The 22,469-nt window shown below is 43.2% G+C and overlaps 2 protein-coding genes across 6 annotated transcripts in view; both read left to right on the forward strand.

The window, feature by feature from the left end:
- The window catches only part of NRF1 (nuclear respiratory factor 1), a 126,703-nt gene that overhangs the window by 19,443 nt on the left and 84,791 nt on the right, over positions 1-22,469 (forward strand). For 3 of the 5 annotated variants that reach the window (XM_050936886.1, XM_050936887.1, XM_050936888.1), the window contains exon 2: positions 21,717-21,945. In XM_050936886.1, coding sequence (XP_050792843.1) covers positions 21,723-21,945 — 223 coding nt within the window. In that variant the 5' untranslated portion in view covers positions 21,717-21,722. Of the gene's footprint in view, positions 1-2,557; positions 2,580-21,713; positions 21,946-22,469 lie in introns of those variants that run through there. The other 2 variants (XM_050936890.1, XM_050936889.1) reach the window with 2 other exon arrangements.
- Positions 16,305-19,494, forward strand: LOC127043175 (uncharacterized). Its single transcript, XM_050937014.1, has 2 exons — positions 16,305-18,012; positions 18,956-19,494. Exons 1-2 carry the CDS (start codon positions 17,628-17,630, stop codon positions 19,393-19,395), a joined length of 825 nt encoding a protein of 274 aa, XP_050792971.1. The 5' UTR covers positions 16,305-17,627; the 3' UTR covers positions 19,396-19,494.

Consider the following 22,469-nt stretch of genomic DNA (forward strand, 5'->3'; position numbering starts at 1 on the left):
CGACAACTTTCCTCGTAGCTGTTACATCGACCAGACGGGTCTCCGAGCTCAGAGCTCTTACGGTGGTTCCGCCGTACACTAGGTTTCACAAAGACAAGGTGCAGTTATGACCGCACCCGGCTTTCCTCCCTAAGGTGGTTTCGGCCTTTCATGTTACCCACAGCTCAACGCAATGGGCACAACCATTGCACTCCTTGGACATCTGTGGAGTGCTCGCATTTATATTGCGCTGCCAGAACCATTTCGTAAGGTGCCCCAGCTCTGTCACGGTAGCGGGCCAAAGGGAGGGCTTGCTTGTTTTCCTCTCAGAGGATCTCATCTTGGGTGATGGCGGACTTCCGCACTTGTTATGATTTGGCTCATATTTCCCCAAGCCACATCACCGTGCATTCTACCAGGGCTCAGGCTTTATCTGCCGCCTTGCTGGCTCGTGTTCTTACCCACGAGATCTGTCGCCCAGCTCCATTGGTCCTCGGTCCATACCTTTGCTTCGCACTATGCCCTGGTTCAACAGTCAAGAGATGCTGTAGCCTCTGGCTCAGCAGTTTTCATTCTGCCACATTTCACTCCGACCCCACCGCCTACGTAAGGCTTGGGATTCACCTAACTGGAATGGATATGAGCAATCACTCGAAGAAGAAAAGACGGTTACTCACCTTTGTAACTGTTGTTCTTCGAGATGTGTTGCTCATATCCATTCCACACCCGCCCTCCTTCCCCACTGTCGGAGTAGCCGGCAAGAAGGAACTGAGGAGCGGGTGGGCCGGCAGGGGTATATATCAAGCGCCATGATGGCGCCACTCTAGGGGGCGACCTGCCGGCCCACTGAGTTGCTAGGGTAAAAGTTTTCCGACGAATGTGCACGCGCGGCGCACACACCTAACTGGAATGGATATGAGCAACACATCTCGAAGAACAACAGTTACAAAGGTGAGTAACCGTCTTTTTCGCGTGCCAATAATACATTTTAACGTTTTAGAAGCTCTCTTTCTATAAGTCTATAATATATAACAAAACTATTGTATGTAAAATAAATAAGATTTTTAAAATGTTTAAGAAGCTTCCTTTAAAATTAAAATGCAGAGCCCTCTGGACCAGTGGCCAGGACCCCGGCAGTTTGAGTGCCACTGAAAATCAGCCCGCATGCTGTGTTTGGCACACATGCCATAGGTTGCCTATCCTTGCACTAGACTTTTTGATAATTCATGCTAACTGCACACCTTTAAATGCTAGTTTAGGCCAGAGTGTTCTGAGTTGCCATCCTCTCCTTCAAATCCCTTCTTAAAACACACTTTCATTATGCCTTTTGGTGGTAGTCCAGCATAATTGCTAATCTTCTCTATATAAAAGAGGATTAAAAACAGGAATATTTGCACCTTAATTCACCTGGCTATGGCTGCACTCTGTCTTTTAGACTAATCCTGTTGGGGAAAGGACTGTGCCTTTGTACTGTGCCAAGAGTGCTCTCAGCAATCAGTACATAACAGATCTCTCAGCTGTGGTGTTTATTGGGTTAGCAATTCTTTAAAGACCACTTTGTGTTTTAATTAAAACTATATAAACTAGAAATGACTCTTAACTTGATTCAAATTGTTAGAATGACTGACTGAAGGATACATAGTTCAGAGCAAAATTGGAATAGATGCATGATTCTTTTTCAAAAATGTAAAAAGTAAAGAATTCTGTATTCTCCTAGAAAAAACATCACCTCTGAGTAGAGTGCTTGTTTTACCTTAATGCATCAGACTGTGTGTTATAAAAGTTTTTAAAGCTAATGTTCTCTCACCAGTGTGTCTAATGGTCTAGGCCAGTGGTTCCCAAACTTTTCAGCATTACACTCCCTTTTAAATTTTCGAGAAACCCTTATGCCCCCCACCTCTCCTTTACCATCATCCAATCCCCCCGCTCCTTATCCCTCCTGGGACACCGCCCCCTATCCAACCCCCCTACTTCCTGTCTCCTGACTGCCCCCGCCCTCAGAACCTCTGCCTCATCCAACCGCTCCCTGTCCCCTGACTGCCTCCCAGGACCTCCTACCCCTTATCCAACTCCCCTCATTCCCCGCCCCCTTACCAGGCAGCTCAGAGCAGCAGGACTGGCTTATTGGAAAGCCTGGAAGGTAGGTGGGCGCAAGCTGCACTGCCTGCACAGCGGCGTGGCTGCGAGGGAAGGGGGACAAGAGGGGAGGGGCCAGGGGCTCAAAGACCAGGCAGCCTCGCGCCCCCCCAGTTTGAGAACCAATGGTCTAGGCCAGTGGTTCCCAAACTTTAACAACCTGTGAACCCCTTTCACTAAAATGTCAAGTCTCATGAACCTACTCCTAAAAATGAATATTTCCAGGGATTTTCTCCTTTACTTGAGTATAAATTATAAAAGCAGTGATCTTGGAAATATAAAATTTGTTTTTAGGACATGCTTATTACACCCTATTTATTATTAATTATTTATCATTACAGTATTTTTATTACATTATGAAAATGGCAACACTCTTCCAAGATCCCACTTTCATAGCTTGTATCACTTTGATCACTTGGATCCTATGTTTCATCAAGGAGTATCGGATGTGAAACAGCATGAAGGTATTTAAGAAGCCAACTCCAAAGAGTTCCTCATACACAAGCATTCAGGTCTTGAGCAGTCCAGGCGAACAACACACGTTGCAACAAAGCTTAAACTTGTTCTTCATAATTATTTTAAAAACAACACTAGCTGCCTATTTAATTTTAATAACAGCAAAAAATATCCACCTCCCCTTTCCATTTCTTATAAGGAGTCTTGAAGTTTAAATCTCCTCAGTGATCTGCTTAGCTCTTGGAAGTCCAGGGGCTCCGGGCTGTTGGGCCTGTGCTGCCCAGGGTCCCTGGGGACAGCTCTGGCCACCATTAGGGAATTTTTTCTCAAGAACCCCCTGTAACGTTATGTGAACCCCAATTTGGGAACCACTGGTCTAGGCATATAGATGGCAGACTGGCCCATAAATGTATAACATGAAACTTGCAGGTTTGTGAAAGAAACGCATGAATATTGAATGGGAATTCCAGCCTGTGGTTGAGGATTTTACACTGTAGTTTAATGTCAAGTTTTGGATTACACCTCTATAGATTATTGTTTGAAGTTTGGAAAAAGGAGGTTCTTCACATCTGCAATCTTCCTCCCTCAATTTTTCTTGCTCTTACACCATCGTCCTTCTGGTCAAGACTGATGACTGGATGGGATTTCCTTTGGAGCCAGTCAGGACCATTTATTCTGTTACTACAGGGAACCATGAATGTGTATATTTTCCAAATGGCTCAGCATACTTCCTGTTGCACCACTCCTAGTCACTGCTGACCCATGGAGGAGAGAGACCAGAATTCTCATAGGAGGAGTTTGGCATGACTATGTGGAGTACCACAAGGAGGTCATCTCCATGCATACTGCAGCGGGAGGAGATTCTGTTAGCGTAGAAGTTGTCATATATTCAAGTTTCACACGTGAGCTTTCCGCCACAACTTTTTTGTTAAAACTATGAGGCTAAACTACAAAATAATTGGTCACAAATTGCATATGTGTTATGAAATAAACATAAGATCAAGTTTTTTATTGCTGGCTTTTAAAAATTCAGTTGAAATTCCAGCAATAGATGATAGTAATCTACAGCTGAGTTTATCTAATGATTTTGTGTAGAATCATATTGGTTTCCTCTCAAGATTGTGATCCTGTTGTTTAGTATGAAATGTTTATGCTCCCTGCACTTGTGCTGCTACACAGAACTTTGATGGAAAATTTTAAGGCGAAAGATTGCATTCTTTGGAATTTTATCCCTTCTTGGACCTATTTGTTTAGGGTTTGGATACATGGGGAAATTTACAGGCATAATTATACTGCTGTAGTTATACTGGAATAAATTCTGGAATAAGACTATCCATATGGGACGTTTATATTGCTATAATTATGCTGGTAAATTTCTCTGTGTAGACAAACCCTTATGGAAAAGTCACATTGTGTTTTAGGTTTTAGATTTGTCTTTAATTAACTTTCAGCAATACTGAAGACTTAAAAAGAACTCCAGCTTGACTAATTGCACTATTTCCTTATTAAGAGACTCATCGCCCTGGATTCTAGGTATACTTTCCATAAGTTAGAATGATGCCAAATACATCTTCCCCAGAGTATGAAACTGTATATACCTTTTGATCCTCCGTAATAGCCAACCCATAATGATTGGCAGACTCCATAAAGGCATCAAGGAGCCCGACTTTTAGAAGATTCCAAAACTTGCACTTGATGGGAAGCATGACCAATGTTGATCTTCCATTCTTCCTCTAAACGTGGCCAAATTTGGACTCAGGTGTGTCTGACAGAATTGAGTTACTGAGGTGAGTGCTGTCCTGTGAAACCGCCCTTTGCTCTGCTCTCACCAGTGTCACTCTTCGAGCACATAACAAGAGCATGTGTAAACGTACAGTAACAATGAAGCATAGAGAGGGAAGCCTTCTCTGAGATAAGAGATCTAGACCAGTGGCACTTAACCTTTCTGGACTACTGTACCCTTTCAGGACTCTGATTTGTCTTGTATACCCCAAGTTTCACCTCACTTAAAAACTGCTTGCTTACAAAATCAGACATAAAGATACAAAAGTGTCACAACCTACTATTACCGAAAAATGCTGACTTTATCATTTTCACCATATAATTACTATAAAATAAATCAACTGGAATATAAATATCATACTTATTTCAGTGTGTATATATATATGGTATATAGAGTTTAAACAAGTCATTGTATGAAATTTTAGTTTGTACTGACTTCACTAGTGCTTTTTATGTATCCTGTTGCAAAACTAGGCAAATATCTAGATGAGTTCATGTACCCCCTGGAATTCCTCAGTGCATCCCCAGGGCTACGCATACCCCTGGCTGAGAACGACTGGTCTACGCCAGTGGTCTCCAAACTTTGTTGATCAGTAAAAAATTTTTGAGCTCTACCATTTTTGCCACCACAAGCAAAAAAACCAAACAAAACTGCTCAGACTCCCACCCGAAGTGCCAAAGTGCAAACAAACAAACAAGCCACCCAAACTGCCGAAGCGACGCTCCTCCTGCCATGCACTCCGAAGGATCCTCTTGCGCACCCCCTGGGGTGCACGCACCTCACTTTGGAGACCACTGATCTAGACCATGTACATCTTCATAGATCCCAACCCAGCCGATCAGATTTCCCCCGGAAGTGAACTGACAGCCAGTGCGGAATCTAGAGTTCAGTTGTAATATCCTCCCATCAGTATAATATACCTAAAAGATGGGCAGCTGCCTTTTGCAGCACCTGAAACTTCCAAGTGACCTTCACGACTAGCCGTAGGTAGAGCATGGTGTGGTAGGGTAGCTTTCATGTAACACAGATAACTGACCATTCAGCTGCTTCTGACAAACACTCTCCTATGGCCTGTCCAAGATGAAAGGTGTTTCTTGCTACTATTGCTGTCTGAGGGTAGAGGAGGGTATAGCGAGAATACTGATCCTGAGGTCTGCTCTGAAAGGCAGGCAAGTCCCCTCCGGTGAGGGCAGCTTCAGTCTTTTTTGAGTTCTTCAAAGAATGGGGAAGCATTATATCAGTCTGATCTGCTACATGGCTTTCATTCATGAGATGTTAGAAAGCCCCATTTATGGTTCTGCCAGAGCCTTATGAGAGGCTGAGGTAGAGCTGAGCATCTTTTGGCGTACTGATGGCATACTTCATATTTTCTCACGGTTTTCTCTAGTAGCTTCACAAAGATGTTGAAGATGAAGCAGCCTGTAGTGACCAAGCCCTGTGTCACTTGCTAAAGAAGGAGTAAGAGCACTTATATTACATTGCAAATACACTGAGACCTGTTTCAGAAACCTGCTTTGTAATAAGAGGCTGATCTGTACTTACAGCCATTGGAAAGCCACAAAAAATAATTTAGTAGTCAACTGTGGATGGGTACAGCTGAAACCCTGCAGCCTGCTGTCCAGCAGCCAAGTCAGATGCCTGCTGCCCACAGGACTGTTCTACAAAAATCTCCATGGTTAGCTCACCACAACAGCATGTGTGAACAAAATGCCAGTGTGATATTCAGTGCCTAATGCAAAGCAAACATGACTGTTTACTGTGCAGGGTTGGACGCCTGGAGGGGATATTAAACTCCAGATACTGTTGACGTTACAAACAGGATAAGAAACGGAGGAGGTGTTCCCTACTTGGTAGAGAGGCTCAATGAAAACATGTTCCATACTTGGGCAGTTGAAGTCAAAACTACAAGAAGCATGAAAAAGCTGAATGAAAAACGGAATCTGTTGCAGACATCCTGCTGCCAGGAATGTGTGCTTCGGGCCAGAAGATTCCACCAATTAACTCTACACTGAACTTTTCTGTGAAGTCAAAATTGTCCTTGCCAATTACCTACTCATTAATAACCCAGGGAACAAATAGATAAAGGATTTGGGAGGGAACAGCCACATGACTATTCTCTTTAAGAAAATTAAGAAATCTACCAGCAGAGTTATGAGAAGAAATGTGTAAAAGTGGCCCACTCTCCTATGCTAGTCCACTACATTAACTTCATTTTTAAAAGGGAACATGATGCACACGCTGTGCCAGTCAAACAACCACAGTGTGCCTAATGTTACCTTCCTCAGGTCCTGTCTTGTTTCACGTCATTAGATCGTATATTATAGGCTCTGTACTGAAGAGATCTTCACAAAGTGTGTCAGATTGGTTGGTAGCCTGCAGGACTCTCAGTGACAGCCACAAAATTCATAGACAACTAACCAGAAGACTGCCACATCTTATTAAGCAAACATGGGCTGTGTCACAGAGATCCTTGCCTTTGTGAACTCCAGCCTAGACTATTGTAATGTACTAGCTATGGCATCCCCAACACTTACTTTGTTTTTTAAAGCTTCAGTTAGTGCAGAATGCAGCATCGTGCCTCTTCAGTAGCACTAGCTGCTGAGAGCGTGTCTTTAGTGGCTTCCCATAGAATATTATAGGTCTCTTATTTTAATATAAGATTAATTATAATTTATAGGACCTCAAATTTAAGGTCTCTTAATTTTCAGGGCTATGAATGGACTTGGTCCTGCAATTCATAGATTCCAAGGTCAGAAGGGACCATTGCAGTCATCTAGTCTGATCTCCTGTATAACACAGGCCAGAGAACTTTTCCAAAATTATTCCTAGAGCAGAGCTTTGTAGAAAAACATCCAGTCTTGACTGGAGAATCCACCACGACCCTGTAAAGTGTTCCAATGGTTAATTACTCTCACCGTTAAGAATTTATGCCTTATTTCCAATCTGTTTTTGTCTAGCTTTAATATCCAGCCATTAAATTGTCTTCTGTCTAAGTAAAAAGTAGGATAGTGAGTTGGGTATTAAGTTTCCTCGCCCTCTATTCTCATTGCTGGGAGAGGAAGATAGTGGTTAGGTAGCTGACTCTGTCTTAAGTAGGTTCAGAGGAAGGGGAGTCCAAGATGGCTTGTGAATGGCCAACTAATCATTGGTATTGCACTTGCCTAAGGCAGATCTTGATAGGGTGCTGACAATTGTTAATCCTTTCTCTCCACTCCGTATAATTTGTAAAGCCTAGTATTCCATTTTAAAGTATGGTAGAAATGAACGTGTCTTTCATGGAATGTTGCAGTTTGGCCAGCAAACGCTGCCGCTTGTGTTCATGGAGTCCCTGCCTGTCTCTCATACATACTGTGTGAGTCTTGTTGAACATCACTCCCTTGCGTCTGATTGGATGTTTGTTTCAATCCGTCCAATGATTTTGTTTGGGAAAGGGCTGGGCTGTAGCTGATTGAACAATCTGAATTACAAATGGCTTCCCGCCTCAACAGTGGCTACCAATGACTTATTGGTTGGATCTTTTTATAGGATTATTACATGCCTCACAAAAAATTAAGTAACTGATGGAAAACACTGGAGACCACTACAAGATAGTAGCTGAACTTTTCCCTTAACTATTGTGTTTTTACCATATTTGTGACTCAGCCTTGATTCTGAATGCAAAAGCTTCCTTCTGTCTCATTTTTGTAAAATATAAATCTCCTACTTCTGCTTATGTGGGAAGAAAATATTGTACACTGATCTGATGGTGACGCAGTGCTCGTTTCTAGAAAACAAGATTTATAAAAAAAAAACAACTTCTTGGCATACACGTTACTACCGAAATATAACTAATCATTCAGAGGCATATTTCATCCCTCTGAATATTTTTCTGAAATGTCCAAGTCTGTTATAATTAAAAATGAGGGTCTGATTATGTAACTTGAAGGCAAGAAGAGGATTTTTAGTTAATATTTTGGCAGGGACAGAGAGCAAAGCCTGTACTGTCATATCATCACTCTTCATTGCTCATTTCTGCCTACCACTTCAAAGTCAAGAGTGCACACCTGCATTCCCCAGGCTTCTGGTCTCTGTCCAATATCTGCTTTCTTTAGAGGGATATGGAGCAGATGTGTCAGGAGTGTGTTCTGAGGGTGTGCGCACACACACACACACACTGGGTTTGAGCATGAATTGTCTAAATAATCATCTCTCGACCGATTTTCTGTATTTTAATTCAATTTTCATTCATAAAATGATCATTAATTGAAGGAATCATCTGAAGGGATAGACCAAAAAGTTAGCTTTTATTAAAAAATAGTAATAATAATGAACCAGTCTGAGTGAAATTCCTCAAGAAAATTTAAATGATGGAAAGTAAATTGATTTCAAGTTTTCATCTCTAATAATCCTCTTGATGGGCAAAAAAGTGTGTGGGGTCAAGGTCAATTACAGCAGGCTAGCACACATTTTTGTAGCACTGGGCGAGCCCAGGCTCCTTTTATATATTTTGATGAGCAGTGAAATAGTTAACAATGTGGACATTTCAAGTGCCACCATTGGCATTTGAATTAGCACCCACTGAAGTGACAGGGGCAGTGCACATTTGAGAACTATTGCTTCAAGTGCTCTCTGCAAATTCAGACAGACATTACTCCATTACATTCCCATTTTTGGAGATTTTCTTGCCTGCATAATAGAGACTTTTGTGTAATGAAAGCTGATGCTGTAGAGAACAGTTCTCCTGCACACCTTGCTGCTAGCTAGTCTTTCACACACTCAACTCCTAAATCAAGCGCCACATTTTGGTTGAATTAGAGAAGGGTTTCTAATCAATTTTCAGGTTAATAACCTATATGGAATAGAAACCATTTAGCCATTTGATGTCAGGCACGCCACCTGTACATGGGAATAACCCCACCACTCATGGTCTCAGGGAAGATTCACCATGTGAGAAGCATTTTGAGGTCCTTGGCTAAAGGCTACCAAATAGTATGGGAAATGAGAAAAATTCAGTTGAGACCACAAGTATATGTATCTAAGGCCTGTCTATATTACAGGGACTATAGCGTCTTTGTATGTTATAACTAGGACTGTCAAGTGAGTAAAAAAATTAATCGCGATTAATCGCGCTGTTAAACAATAATAGAATACCATTTATTTAAATATTTTGGATGTTTTCCACGTTTTCAGATATTAATTTCAATTGTAACACAGAATACAAAGTGTACAGTGCTCACTTTGTATTTATTTTTGATTACAAATATTTGCACTGTAAAAAACAAAAGAAATAGTATTTTTCAATTCCCCTCATACAAGTACTGTAGTGCAATCTCTTTATCATGAAAGTTGAACTTACAAATGTAGAATTATGTGCAAAAAAACCCTGCTTGCCAAAAATAAAACAATGTAAAACTTTAGCGCCTACAAGTCCACTTAGTTCTATTTCTTGTTCAGCTAATCCTTCAGCTAATGGATTTTAATACTTACAGAGTAGTGTCTAGCCTCTGTAGTTGTAAAGCTGAAGAAAACTTTCTGAATTTGGCCTGACGCAGTGTTGCTTTCACAGATTAGAACGATAATTTTGAGAGGCATAACCGGCCCAATTCCCTTTCATGGAGTGTTTAACTCTGAAACGTAATGGCAATTTAAATGTCAACCATAATTATCTTGTTTACCATAGTGCTTCTCAAACTTTATATTGTGGTCCATGTCTAAGGCTGAAATCCCTTCTTGCATTCCTCCTCTTTCAGCATCCTGACCTCACACGCTTCCTATAGCAGCTGAAATAGTAATAGTTCAGTGGTAAGGAGATGAGGTTGAAATATACTCAGGGCTTGTCTACCTGGGAAACCCAGTTATACAGGTACAGTTATGTAGGTCTGTGACCCACTCCCCTCCCCTGGTTTTGACACTTGTTGCAGTACGAGCATTTTTTTGTTTGTTTACCATAAACCCCTTCCCAAGTGACATAAGCTGAAAAAAGTTACTCTTATATTAATGAGGGTGTTCACAGTGGGGCTTATGCCAATTATATCTGTTCACATTCACTCCTTCAATTATACCAAAAACTTTCGTGTGGTAGGCAAGGCTTCAGTTTAATCCATGTGGTTGTTTGCTCAATTTCCTGTAGACTTCATGCTTAAGAGGATCAGTTTCCTCCTTCTTGCCTGCAGCCTCAACTCTTATGATCTTTTCAGATTAGTTAGTAGTTTGGTTTGGTCCTCCTGTAGACTTGTTATTTTTCTAGTTCTGGTGTCAGTAGCAAATTTTATTGCAGTTGAATTTACATCAAATAAACCGCTGATTTAGAAAGATGTGAAACAGCTGCACAGGGTGTAGAGAGGGGCTTTGGATGTCAAAATACTTTGTCAAAGACTTTTGGACTGAGCTACAACAACCAGGAAATGTCTTCATAGACATCGTAGTGTTAGGTCATGTCTACACGAGCGATCTTACAGTGCAACAGCTGTACTGATACAGCTGTGCCACTGTAGGATCACTTGTGTGGCTGCTGTATGCCAACAGGAGAGAGCTTTCCCATCGACATAATAAAATCACCTAAACGAGTGGCTGTAGCTATGTCGGCAGGAGAATGTCTCCCACCGACACAGCACTGTACACATGAGCGCTTATGCCCACGAAACTTATGTTGCTCAGGGGTGTGGTTTTTTTCACATTCCTGGGCGACATACATTTCGCAGGCATAAGGGGTAGTGTAGACATGGCCTTAGTCTTCCTGGATGTAAAATAGATAGCTGCTTAACTGCAGAGACAGAAACAAACTTGCTGACCGCGGTTTGATGGTTGCCAGCAGAAACTTCTGTCTAATATGCTTGTCCACTAGGAGTGGTTTAATCTGAAGGGCCCCTCCACAAGAATAACCCAATAGGTTTGAAAGATACAAATACAATGTTCGTGATCCTCATGATTGCTGGGTTGGAGGCGGAAGATTTCCAACAGCTGGGAAATGGGGAAAATCTGGGGGATTAGAAGATGCTGCAGATGTTGGGGGAAGAAATAAAATAACAAAACCAAACACAAACATATCCTCCCTCCCTGAAGAAGGGGGAAAAAAGCAGCAACTGCGTGAAACAAAGTTAATTTTCTTTAAAACTGTTCACTTAGGCTACAGATGACCTTAGTAGTCAGTTTGTTAGAACTTGTCTGTCTGGCTTGAATGAATTTGCCTAAAATAAAATGAAAAACACATTGTTCTGGAAGCCAGTGTTATAGGCTTTAAAGAGCTCTGTCAACTAAATATAATAATAATAATGTCCAACTCTGATACAGCACTTTTCATCAATAGATCTCAAAGCACTTTGCAAAGGAGATCAGTATCAGTGTCATTCATATGCAAATTAACTGCTTTATTAGCTGGAGAGAACAGTAGTTTCTCATATGAAATATGTATGTGTACACTTAATAAAAGGCAAGAAAAATCAAGAACCAAAAAATCTAATAGACTATCAGTGAGAGTAAGAAACCATAAACTGCTGCAAAATATAGGTGGGGCTCATCTGGGAGAAATTCGTGGGGGGAGTGAAAGAGTTCTCTTATTGAATGATTCCACTCCTTACACGACCAGTCATTATTTGCGGCTGTCTCAGAAACACCAGGTTAAGACCAGGTCTACACTACGTGTTTTGTTGGCATAGTTATCATTGGTGAGGGGTGCAGGGGAAAAATACCACACTGCCTCACCGACATAGCTATGCCTGCAAAACTCCCACTGTAAACCCAGGAGTGCCAATTGAAGAGTGCTGCTACTGGCATAGCTAACATCATTCTGGGAGATGATGTTACTATCGCACCAGAGAAACTCTTTCTTGTCAGCATAAGAAGGATCTACCTCGGGGGGGCTCACCTGATATAGCTCTCCTGGCAAAGTGTTTGTTGTGTAGAAAAGGCCTATGAGTGTGTACTGTAAACTAGAATGAATGTTACCATTAACTAGATCAAATGTATGTGTAACTTTGCGTAGTTACCTAAGGAATACTGATGTCAGTTGTACAGTTCATTTACCGTCTCAAAAATGCAGTGATTATAATTTCATAGTCGAATAAAGCGTCCAGACATTACCCCCAAAGAGCCAGAGTATTATATCTAATTGTATCAAGTGGAGCTGACTACAGCCACCCTGATCTTTTAATATTAAACATGCAATATCTGAAGACTACATTTCCCAATGTGCAATATTGCTTTGTGATTCAAACAGCCTTCATTCTGAATGGAATGGAGCATTGTATACAGTAACTGGTAGTCTCCAGAGGCCATGTCACTATGCTAAAGGGTGACATTGAGCTTTTTTGATCTGCAAAGTCATGCTTTGGTCATTCCTGCTCTAATGTCAACTCTAAGTTGATAAACTTTTTTAAACTGAAGAGAACATTTAATGTTGTGTTGCTTCATAAAATAAGGCCACTGGATACCTCTGTAAGAGGCAGAGTAACTGAACGGGAAAAGGCTGGGTCCATCAAGCCTATGCATTTTAAAGTAGAACTGTGTAAATAATTTGTTTTTTGGTTAATTGGTAATTCTGAAAATTTAAAAGATCATGTTGGGTCGAATGAAACATTTTGTTTAACTTCAGACCAAATTTTTCCTTTGATATTGAGCTTTATTTTCTTTTCATTTTTAAAATAGAATTAAAGGTAATTTTAGAAAAGTCCTTTTGAGTCAAAGTCTAAATGTTTCTTTCTGAAAATATTGAAACAAAATGTTTTATACCTTTTCAGTTTTTTAGGTTCTTTGTTTTGTTTTTTTTGGACTGAAACAATTCACCAAAATTGATACGAATTGCATAAAAAGTTTTGGTTAACCCAAATCTGCATCTTTCTTCAAAAAAATTTTTTTCTAGTCCAAAATTTTTACCCAGCTCTTCTTCTCATAATTTTCCCTTCCTTGTTGCAGAAGAACAATGACAAATAGCTTCCTCCATCTGAAGACCTGGCTGATGTTTTCAGTTTGCTTCCATGTCCTCCCAACATCTTGCTCTGTTTTCTTTTCTTGGAGGTATTTGAATTGCTGCTATTTCTGGCTGGCTCTGTTTTAACAATCTGCCTCGTAAACAGAGCTGGGAAGTAACATCATCTTGCTCTACTGGTCTTTGATTATTACAGGTAGGGCAGGGATTTTGAAGGTCACTAAGTAATAGTTATAAATCTCTATAGCCTGATGCAGTGGGTCGGATTGAGTTCCTCTAGAGTATCTTTAGCTAGAAACTGCAACTTTGGCCTGATCTACACTTACAAGTTAGGTCAACTTAGTTATATTGCTCAGGGCTGTGAAAAATCCCTGGTATAGATGCAGATGTAGCTGCTGTTGCTCAGGGAGTTGGTGGTCCTACAGCAATGGAAGAACCCTTCCTGTTGCCGTATGCTCCATCTGTGCTACATAGTGGATTATGCCTCATAGCTATGGTGGTATAGTCCCTGTAGTATAGACATTGCTTTAGATACATATATTTGTGTTCCCAACTGAATCTTTCTCATTTCCCATACTATTTGGCAACTTTCAGACAAAAATCTCAAAATGCTTCTCACACAGTAAATCTTTCCTGAGCGCATGAGTAGTTTTCCCATTTACAGATGAAGTGCCTGATATCAGATGGTTAAAGGATTTCTATTCCATATACTGCTGTCATTACCCGAGTGTCTGAGTTACTTCCAGTTGCACGTTAAGTGACGTAACTAACTTCTGTTGGGTGTGGTTTGTTCTGTTCTGGTGAAGGTTAAGCAGAGGCAAAGTCAGACGTGAAACTCCAAAGTCCTGGTTCCCATTTCTCTGTTCTAACCACTAGTCCATGCTCCCTGCCTCCTGCACACTAAGCAGCTGACACAAACGCACATGTGAGCCACGTGCTCAGCTCAAGCACTTGGATACCACAGTGACCAAACCCTTCTTCCCACCCCACTCCAGAAATAGGGACTCTGTTTTTAGACTGTCTGACTTCCCAACCAGCTGTGATATAAATCAGTATCACCCTAACCTTTAGAAACTTCCCTGTGTATTACATCTGATTGATTAAAATCCACCCCCTAATAATACTTGGCACTTTCCTGCTGCTTTTCCCCCATGAGCTCAAAGCACATCTCAAATTGCAGGTTGAGCCTGCCCAGCTTTTTGTAAAGTTGGTGGAGCCTGTAGTACAGTCGACTGGTTCCTAGCACGGGTTGTGTAATCACATTAGAAAAGTACATAATAAAAAGTGATGGAGGAGAAACCCGCCATGAAATGCATGGAAAGAAAAATGGCCCTAACTAGCTTGTGGAGCTTAGGCCCTTCCGGCAGTGTTTGGAGACCTCTTCCTTTCTTTTGTACTAGTAAATAAGTAAGAATAACATTAGGTCGTGGAATTGTGGGTTCCTTGGCTTTCAGAGACCGCCATGACATTTTCTGCTTCAGCCCTGGGGCGGCGGGGCTGGAGCTGTCAGCCGGCAAGGGCTCTGCAGCCTGAGGTGCCAGAGCCATCAGCTGTCTCAGGTGGCAGGTGCTGGACCTCCCTCCCCCACCCTCTCGCACTGGGGCTTGGGCTCTCATCCCCCCACCTCCTATTCTTTTTAGTAAGTCACAGGCGGATCACGGGCTTCTGTGAATTTTTGTTTATTGATCGCGACCCGTCTGTGACTTTTACTAAAAATAACCGTGTCAAAAGCTGAACCTTATAAATAGGGTAACACTCACTCACCCAAAATGGTGACCTGAGTTTTGCCTTCATAGCTTCTGATTAGGTCCAAGGCTCTCCTATCAGGATCATAGAAATAGCCACTCTCTTTTTAACAGCATGTGAGGCTGCCCAAATGACAGGAAACTGCTGATTAGAGTTGCCAGTTTACTGGGCAGGGGAGTTTGGTCTGTCTGATATCCTTGCAACCCCCGGGGGCAACATTGCGTTCATGGTTACCTTGACTGGGCCTGACACCAGGATATGTACATATAATCTAACCAGATCCCTTATGAAATTCCAAACACCTTATGTACTGCTGAAGTTATGGGAAGTCACTGGTCCTTCTCTGTATCCAATATCACTCTCCCACACTAGCAACCTTCTTCCCACTTTCCTTTGGCCTTTGCTTCAGCAAACTCTGTGATGTGGATCTTTACAAACGTGTCAATTTCCTGGTCCCACCTGTTATGCAAGAAACATGATATCTCAAAACACCGAGCTCCAGACAATCCATTTATACAGCCTTCAACATCAGCTCAGGGGGCATTCTCTTATCCACCCTTTGTAACTTGCTATAGTAGTAAGCAAAGGATGGAAATCCTTGGGAGTCCCATAGGTTCCTCTAAATTATTTTTCCTTTTTAATAATTTAAAGGCAAAAAACCTATCAGAGGAATTGTGTCCTGCCCTTGAGATGCATTGTATGTTTCCTGAAGAAACAGTTACTATTAGACAGTCAGAAATGTGGAAAGAGATTTTAGAATAGACTGTTTCAGTTTTACGTGGCTATTTTTAAGGGCTTGTATCCCATGTTCGGTGTCCTTTGGGATGGAACTGTCTTTGGCGATGGTAGGACTCATTTAAATGTCACTTGTGCCTGCATGACAGAGCAAAGCAAATGCTGCCACCTGTGGACTTAGAAACCAGCCAGGGACTAAAATCTCAAAGGGGTTTAAATGTGGGCACTGTGTCCTCTCTCTTGACCCTGTTTGCCTTTTTACTACCGTATCTCTTGCTCCTCCCTTCACCTCCAAGCTCCTTGAGCCTATTCCCACTCCCTCGACTTCCTCTTCTCAAACGCTGTCCTGAATCTGCTGCCCTCTGGTTCCATCCTCTTCATTTCACCTCTTCTGAAGGTCACCAATTACCATCTAAGACCTTGCCTGAAGTAGTATTTTAAAGATGTGATGGTAGCTGTGACACTTCCCAGTGAGGGCTGTCCGAGGCACACTGTGTCACAGTAGCGTGTGTTAGTTAACCTGTGCTAACATCATAGCTTAAATCTTAGTCTCAACAAGGCCTTGAAACCTCTTCTCTGTTCACACCGTAGCTGGTTACTTCCAAATCTACCTCTCCTGCCACCTTACACCTTGTCTTGGGTATTCTGACACCAACTTAAATACCAGGTGGCGGAAATTGAATGACATCTTTCCCGTATGCCCGACAATGTCCAGGCTGTTGCTAAATCCAGACGACTCTTCATTTACGGTCTCTTTCAATTCAGTCTTTTCCTTTCCAGCCTGACTGCTTAAATCCCTTATCTGAGCTTTGATTATTTCTTGCTTTGACTACTGCAACTACCTCTTTTCTTGTCTCTGTCTCAGTCTGCTTATAATTCTACTACAAAAAATGTGTTTCTCCTACAGCTTTGACCCTTTCTCATGCCCCTTCTCAAATATCGCTTTTGGCTTCCCCTCTCCTAAACCGAAAGCAGGCTTCTGGTCCTTTCCACTTCACCCCACACACATTCTTGCTCCCACCTTTCCCTTCACTTCATGCAAACCTCCTCACTAACAGATGCATCTGTTCCTGCCTTGCGTTCTCATCTTCCTGATTTCTTCCTTTGTGTCTCTTGTGCCTGCAGTGATCTTCCATGTCTTGTGTCCTAGTTAACCACACTCTCTTCATTCATACCACTCCTTTTAAAACTCACTTATTCCATGAAACCTTTCAGTGATGATAGATCAGGGACAGGAATCTGAGTGTCTGTGTATAACAATTCACGCACAACATGTGGCATGCACATGTACATGCAAATGGCCATTTCTTTGCTCCTATCTTTTCCCCAGGCTTTTTCAGGGACTGTATGAGGGTTGATGAGTTAATGTTTGTAAATTTCTTTGAGGCCTGGTCTACACTACGAGTTTAGGTCGAATTTAGCAGCATTAATTCCAATTAACCCTGCACCGTCCACACAGGGACATTTTTGTCCACATAAAGGGCTCTTAAAATCTATTTCTGTACTCCTCCCCAACGAGGGGAGTAGCGCTGAAATCGACATTGCCAGTTCGAATTAGGGTTAGCATGGACGCAATTCGACTGTATTGGCCTCCAGGAGCTATCCCACAGTACACCATTGTGACTGCTCTGGACAGCAGTCTGAACTCGGATGCACTGGCCAGGTAGACAGGAAAAGCCCCGTGAACTTTGGAATTTCATTTCCTGTTTGCCCAGCGTGGAGAGCTGATCAGCACAGGTAACCATGCAGTCCCAGAATCGAACAAGAGCTCCAGCGTGGACCGTATGGGAGGTACTGGATCTGATCGCTGTATGAGGAGACGAATCCGTGCTATCAGAACTCTGTTCCAAAAGACAGAATGCCAAAACATTTGAAAAAATCTCCAAGGCCATGATGGACAGAGGCCACAGCAGGGACTCAACACAGTGCCGTGTGAAACTTAAGGAGCTGAGACAAACATACCAGAAAGCCAAAGAATCAAACAGGCCAGAGCTGCAGACAAGCCGCTTCTATGCTGAGCTGCAGGCAATTCTAGGGGGGGCCACCACCATTACGCCGCCCCTGTCCGTGGACTCCGATGATGGTGTACTCTCAGTCACCATGCCTGAGGATTTTGTGGACAGGGAAGATGAGGAGGAGGAGGACGAGGTTGAGGAGACCACACAGCACATCATTCTCCCTAACAGCCAGGATCTTTTTCTCACCCTGACTGAAGTACCCTCCCAGCCCTCCCAAGGCGGTATCCCGGACCATGAAGCTGTAGAAGGGACCTCTGGTGAGTGTACCTTTGTATATATAAAACGTGGTTTAAAAGCAAGCTTTTTTTGTAATGATTAATTTGCCCTGAGGACTTGGGATGCATTCTTGGCCAGTACAGCTACTGGAAAAGTCTGTTAATGTGTCTGAGGATGGAGTGGAAATCTTCCAGGGACATCTCTATGAAGCTGTCCTGGAGGTACCCTTTGCAGAAGGTTTCTGGGGAGAGCAACCTTATTCTGTCCTCCATGGTAGGACACTTCACCACTCCACGCTAGTAGCAAGTAATCTGGTATCATTGCATGACAAAGCCTGGCAGCATATGGTCTCGGGGTTTGCTGGCATTCAAGCAACATCCGTTCTTTATCTCTCTGTGTTATCCCCAGGAGAGTGATATCGTTCATGGTAACCTGGTTGAAATATGTGAATTTAATTAAGGGGACAGTCATAGGTGGCCATTCCTACTGGGCTGTTTGCCTGTGGCTGAAAAGAAATCCTCCCCACAGTTAGCCAAGTGATGGTGGCTTTGGCGCTGAGCTGTTCGCGTTTGGCTAGCAGGGATCTTCCCTGATACCAGCCTCGCGGTGTGGGGATGGTTAAAGCAGTCATCCCAGAGAATTGGATGGGGGAGGGGGGGTTAGTTTGATTTCTGCTGCTGCACGTTATCACGAAAACCACAGCCCTAAATGGAAAACTCAACGGGCTTTGCTTGGTATGGGAAAGGAGGGCGCTGCTATTATGAAGGTTGCAGAAGCCGAAAGACTATGGCTTACCATGGCTGCCCACAAGCCGAATTCTGTTGCCTGGCGTGTTTGATGTCCAAACACCAAAGCCGCAGGCACTCAATATAAGATGCAAAAAATGACCTTGTACCGAAATCACGTGTGCTATGTAATGTGAATAGTTGTTCACTGTAAAATGTATCTTTTTAAATACTTCTCTCCCTTTTATTCCTCCTGCAGCTGCAAATGTTTCAAGCCTCCCTCCTCCATCTCAAAGGCTATCTCAGATAAGGCGGCAAAAAAAAGGACGTGCAATGAAATGTTCTCTGAGCTCATGCAGGCCACCCGCACTGAAAGAGCTCAGCAGAAAGGGTGGAGGGACACAATTGCACAGAACGGGAAAGCAGTCAGTGAACGTGAGCAGAGGTGGCGGCAGGAAGATCAGAGGATGCACGATGGGGCTACTGCGGGAACAAACGGACATGATGCAGCGTCTGGTGGAAGTTCAGGAACGTCAGCAGGAGAGACTGCCACTGCAGCCCCTGTTTAACCACCTTCCCTCCTCCCCATGTTCCATAGCCGCCTCCTCACCCAGACGCCCAAGAACGCGAGTGAGTAGGGTCCAGGCGCCCAACCACTCCATCCCAATGGACAGAAGGCTGTCATTCAACAAGTATTGAAGTGGCCTTTTCCTTCCCTCCTCCCAAACCCCACACGGGCTACCTTGTGAGCTATCTCCCTATTTTTATTATCAGTTAATAAAGAATACATGGTTTTTTAACGATATTGATTTTATTTCCAATCTGTGATCGAAGGCGGGAGGATGGTTTGCTTACAGGGAATTTTAGAGTCAACCAAGGGAGTGGGTTTTCATCAAGGAGAAACAAATAGAACTGTCACACGGTACCCTGTCCAGTCATGAAACTGGTTTTCAAAGCTTCTCTGATGCGTAGCGCTTCCTGGTATGCTCTTCTAATCACCCTGGTGTCTGTCTGTGCGTAATCGGCCTCCAGGCGATTTGCCTCAACCTCCCACCTTGCCGTAAACATCTCCCCCTTACTCTCTCAGAGACTGTGGAGCACACAGCAAGCAGCAATAACAATATGGGATATTGGTGTCACTGAGGTCTGAGCGAGTCAGTAAACTGCGCCAGCGACCCTTCAAACGTCCAAATGCACACACTACCACCATTCTGCACTTGCTCAGCCTATAGTTGAACAGCTTCTTACTACTGTCCAGGGTACCTGTGTATGGCTTCATGAGCCAGGGCCTTAAGGGGTAGGCTGGGTCCCCAAGGATAACTATAGGCATTTCAACACCCCCAACAGTTATTTTCTGGTCTGGGAAGTAAATCTCTTTCTGCAGCCGTTTAAAGAGACCAGAATTCCTGAAGATGCGAGCGTCATGAACCTTTCCCAGCCATCCCATGTTGATGTTGGTGAAACATCCCTTGTGATCCACCAGTGCTTGCAGCACCATTGAAAAGTACCCCTTGCAGTTTATGTACTCGCTCTGGTGCCAAGATAGGGATGATGCTCTGGTGCCAAGATAGGGATATGCGTTCCGTCATCGCCCCACCACAGTTAGGGAATCCCATTGCAGCAAAGCCATCTACTATGACCTGCACATTTCCCAGAGTCACTTACCTTTGATAGCAGCAGCTCAGTGTTTGCTTTGGCTACTTGGATCACAACAGCCTCCACAGTAGATTTACCCACTCCAAATTGATTCCTAACTGACCGGTAGCTCTCTGGCGTTGCAGGCTTCCAGAGGGCTATCCCCACTTGCTTGTGAACTGTGAGGGCTGCTCTCATCTTGATATTCTTGCGGTTCAGGGCAGGGGAAAGCAAGTCATAAAGTTCCATGAAAGTGCCCTTACGCATACGAAAGTTTCGGAGTCACTGGGAATCATCCCAGACCTGCAACACTATGTGGTCCCACCAGTCTGTGCTTGTTTCCCGGGCCCAGAATCAGCATTCTACGGCATGAGCCTGCCCCATTAACACCATGATGTCCACGTTGCTGGGCCCCACGCTTTGAAATAAGTCTGTGTCCATGTCCTCATCACTCTCATCAGCAGCATTCAGTAAACATACGGTGACAGTGAAAAAAGGTTGAACGGGCTCCATGCTTGCCGTGCTATGGCGTCTACTTGGGTAATCCAGGGAAAAGGGCGTAAAATGATTGTCTGCCATTGCTTTCATGGAGGGAGGGTTGACTGGTGACATTTACCCATAACCACCTGTGACAAATTTTTGGCCCCATCAGGTTTTGGGAACTCAACCCATAATTCCAGTGGGAATTGTGGGATAGCTACCACAGTGGACTGCTCTGAAAGTCGACGCTTGCCACGGTACTATGGATGCACACCGCCAAATTAATGTGTTTACTGTGGACGCATGCACTCGACTTTATACAATCTGTTCCCAAAAATCGACTTCTGTAAAATCGGAGTAAGAATGTACCACATTATATAAGTGCTACATATTTATTCCTTTATTGAGTGGTTTACTGCTAGTCATGTCAGACAAGAGTACTTCATGAAACTTTTATGTTCGGCCATAATGATTCTGACCTGATGCTTAGACTCTAAACAGAAAACTCAATTTAAAAATAACCTCTATGTAGTTTAGTGGCAGCAGTTTGTATCTTTGGTCAAACATCTCAAAGTGTGTGTGCGGGAGGGTGGGACTGTCCCTATACCAAGGGTAATTGGGTCCTGGAGGACTTCTCCCTCCACAAAGTTCCCCTCAGATGCCTCAGTGTTTGGAAGCAAGGTTTTTTATGCCTCTTGTTTTAAATTTCCAGTTCCTTCTCTGCCTCCCAGTGCAACCATCAATTCAGTTGCCCAAAGGGCAACTTCCATTGGGTAAGATAATTTCTGTCCAATTCTCAGTGAGTGGAGTGAAATGAGTGTGGCAGAAGAGATGGTCAACCCCATTTTATTACACTGCATCAGTTTAGTAATGTTTGTCCTGTGATTTGTCTCCCTTAACAGTAGCTATTAATGGAAGGACACGGGGTGACCAAAACAGAACACATGGATACCATTGAGGCCCATGCCGTGGCCCAGCAGGTGCAGCAGGTCCATGTGGCCACGTACACAGAACACAGCATGTTGAGTGCAGACGAAGATTCACCATCTTCTCCTGAGGATACGTCCTATGATGACTCTGATATTCTCAACTCTACTGCTGCTGATGAGGTCACTGCCCACCTGGCTGCTGCAGGTAAGCTTACTTGGACACTTGTGATTATTCGCCTGCTGTCCCAGGCGTTCGTTGCAAATAGGACCTGAGTGCAGTCGTTTAATGTGACCTGACTTCTCTCTTCACCAAACTGGGCTGGGTGGTTATTGCGCCAGGTTTAATCACAGGGCCATGCAATGCCAACAGAATGAGTATTGCTGTATTGAGTAACACCGTGTTGATACCCACAGTGTGGTGGAGCTGGGTAAAATATGTTTATCGTTAAAATGCAAGTGCCAGCAGTATCTGATTGCTGCACAGAAAGGTAAAGGAGAGGCAAAAAATTTCAAAGGACAACCAGCTTCCATCACCAAATAAAACAGTGTGGCATAAAGAACACTAACCAGAATAACCCAGTAAATGCTCCACAACCCAGAGTAGGATGTAAACTAACACATCTTTAGCCTCACCTAAGAAGATGTCACTAATGGGCTTGGGCATATTTTAAGTAGGAAAAAATTCCAAAGTCATAGGTCCTTTCCAGTGAAGCCCTACCTCCTGTCCTT

Source organism: Gopherus flavomarginatus, chromosome 1, assembly GCF_025201925.1.
Source record: "Gopherus flavomarginatus isolate rGopFla2 chromosome 1, rGopFla2.mat.asm, whole genome shotgun sequence".
NCBI classification, from domain to species: Eukaryota; Metazoa; Chordata; order Testudines; family Testudinidae; genus Gopherus; species Gopherus flavomarginatus.

Coding starts and splice junctions, on each gene's coding strand:
- LOC127043175 (XM_050937014.1), top strand. CDS start 17,628: ATGATGGACAGAGGCCACAGCAGGGACTCAACACAGTGCCGTGTGAAA. Junction 18,013..18,955: donor AGCTGTAGAAGGGACCTCTG/GTGAGTGTACCT, acceptor TTCCTCCTGCAG/CTGCAAATGTTTCAAGCCTC.